This window comes from Gadus macrocephalus, chromosome 22 (assembly GCF_031168955.1).
Source record: "Gadus macrocephalus chromosome 22, ASM3116895v1".
NCBI lineage: Eukaryota > Metazoa > Chordata > Actinopteri > Gadiformes > Gadidae > Gadus > Gadus macrocephalus.
The window spans coordinates 1,512,299-1,514,798 of NC_082403.1; the positions used below are offsets into that span (position 1 = coordinate 1,512,299).

General features: G+C 53.7%; 1 protein-coding gene across 1 annotated transcript in view; it reads left to right on the forward strand.

The window, feature by feature from the left end:
• The first annotated feature begins 55 nt into the window (after window positions 1-55).
• The window catches only part of enpp2l (ectonucleotide pyrophosphatase/phosphodiesterase 2-like), a 25,231-nt gene continuing 22,786 nt past the window's right edge, over window positions 56-2,500 (forward strand). The window contains 5 exon segments of the mRNA XM_060043735.1: window positions 56-198; window positions 868-908; window positions 911-945; window positions 1,167-1,286; window positions 2,011-2,066. Of these exon segments, the coding sequence (XP_059899718.1) occupies window positions 56-198; window positions 868-908; window positions 911-945; window positions 1,167-1,286; window positions 2,011-2,066 (395 nt within the window).

The following is a 2,500-nucleotide window of genomic DNA, read 5'->3' on the forward strand; positions in this document are numbered from 1 at the left end:
ATTATTAGTCAGAGCAATGATTTGTCGCAGTCGGTGGTCGACCGAATTCATATCAATGAACGCCTCGGGGGACGGGATCATGGGGACCCCAACATCCCGGGTCATGGGGACCCCAACATCCCGGGTCATGGGGACCCCAACATCCCGGGTTACGGGGACCCCAACAGTCCGGGGTCAGGGGGACCCTAACAGTCCGGGGTCACGGGGACCCTAATAGCCCTGTATGCCCTCCTCCCCACCTTGCTGTGTACTGGGAACCCAGGAATAACCAGCTTCATACTGGTCTCATGGTCCCACCAGCAGAATAACCAGCTTCATACTGGTCTCATGGTCCCACCAGCAGAATAACCAGCTTCATACTGGTCTCATGGTCCCACCAGCAGAATAACCAGCTTCATACTGGTCTCACGGTCCCACCAGCACACGGTCCGTCACCCTGAGCCCGCCACACGTTCTCCAGAGCAGAGCGAGCAGAGGGGGGAACAGCTGAAACCCATTTGGACCTCCTCGCTCCCCACAGCTGGGCCCCGTTAGAGGCTGGAACACTTAATCAGAACCCGGCCTCCCCCCCCCCCCCCCCCCCCGGCGATCACAGCCTCCCCCTTCACAACCTGAAACCAAACACCGCCCTGGAGCTGCTGCCGTCGCGCTGCCCCGCGTCGGGTCCTGGTGTTAGCGCTGGTGGGGGTTAGCATCGATGCTAAGTCTGGTCCCCCTCTACTCACCGATGGAGGTTTCTGTCGGAGGCTGTTGACGTGTCAGTGTTTATTTACTGTTGATCGCGTGGATAAGGAACTCCGGGACCCTCCTCTGACCCCCTTCCTCCTCCTCCCTCCTCCTCCTCCCTCCTCCCTCCTCCCTCCTCAGGGGCCTGCGGAACCACGGCCCCTACATGAGGCCGGTGTACCCTCAAAGACCTTCCCCAACCTCTACACCCTCGCTACAGTAAGTTCCCTTAAGGTGTACCCCTCAAAGACCTTCCCTTACCTCTACACCCTCGCTACACTAAGCAACCTCAATGATGTCATCCCCACCTGCTCCGTGTTGATGATGTCATCCTTAATGATGTCATCCCCACCTGCTCCGTGTTGATGATGTCATCCTTAATGATGTCGTCCCCACCTGCTCCGTGTTGATGATGTCATCCTTAATGATGTCGTCCCTAGGGTCTCTACCCAGAATCCCACGGGATCGTGGGCAACACCATGCACGACCCTGTGTTCAACGCGACCTTTACCCTCCGAGGACGGGAGAAGCTAAACCACCGCTGGTGGGGAGGGCAGCCGGTACAAACACGCGCACACGCACACACACACCTGCACACACACACAGACACACACACACAAACACACGCAAACCCTGCACACACACACACAGACATGCACTCACGCACACACCCACGTGTGTGCGTGCGTGCACACACACTCTCAGAAACACACACACTCACAGACACACAAACACACACAGGCCATCACAAACTCACACACACACACAGCTTGATTCAACTTGGTGGAATCAAAGTCAGCTGTGCTGTGTGCAAAATATTACAACACTGGTACACAAACGCTCACCTTCTAGGATCATAGCTCTGGACCCAAGCCTCTCTCTCTCTCTTTTCCGCTCTCTCTCTCTCTCTCTCTCTCTCTCTCTCTCTCTCTCGCTCTCTCTCTCTCTCTCTCTCTCTCTCTCTCTCTCTCTCTCTCTCTCTCTCTCTCACCCGGCTGGGGTCTGGAGCGGGTTAGAGCTCGAGGTACGAATTATGGGTCTGATCCTAAGCCATCTCTGGTCCCCCCCTCTGGTCTCCCCCTCTGGTCTCCCCCTCTGGTCTCCCTCTGGTCTCCCCTCTGGTCTCCCCCTCTGGTCTCTCCCTCTGGTCTCCCACTCTGGTCTCCCACTCTGGTCTCCCCTCTGGTCTCCCCCTCTGGTCTCCCTCTGGTCTCCCCCTCTGGTCTCTCCCTCTGGTCTCCCCCTCTGGTCTCCCCTCTGGTCTCCCCCTCTGGCCTCCCTCAGATCTGGATCACCGCGGAGAAACAGGGCGTGAAAGCCGGGACCTTCTTCTGGCCCTGGTGAGACAACATACCTTCTATCACTAGTATCACTAGTGTTAGTATCACTAGTGTTAGCATCACTCGTATAACTAGTATCACTTCTATCACTCATATCCCTAGTGTTAATATCACTCGTATCACCAGTGTTAGTATCACTAGTATCACTAGTGTTAATATCACTAGTATCACCAGTCTTAGTATCACTAGTATCACTAGTGTTAGTATCACTAGTATCACTAGTGTTAGTATCACTAGTGTTAATATCACTAGTGTTAATATCACTAGTACCACCAGTCTTAGTATCACTAGTATCACTAGTGTTAGTATCACTAGTATCACTAGTGTTAATATCACTAGTGTTAATATCACTAGTATCACTAGTGTTATTATCACTAGAATCACCAGTCTTAGTATCACTAGTATCACTATCACTCGTATAACTAGTATCACTT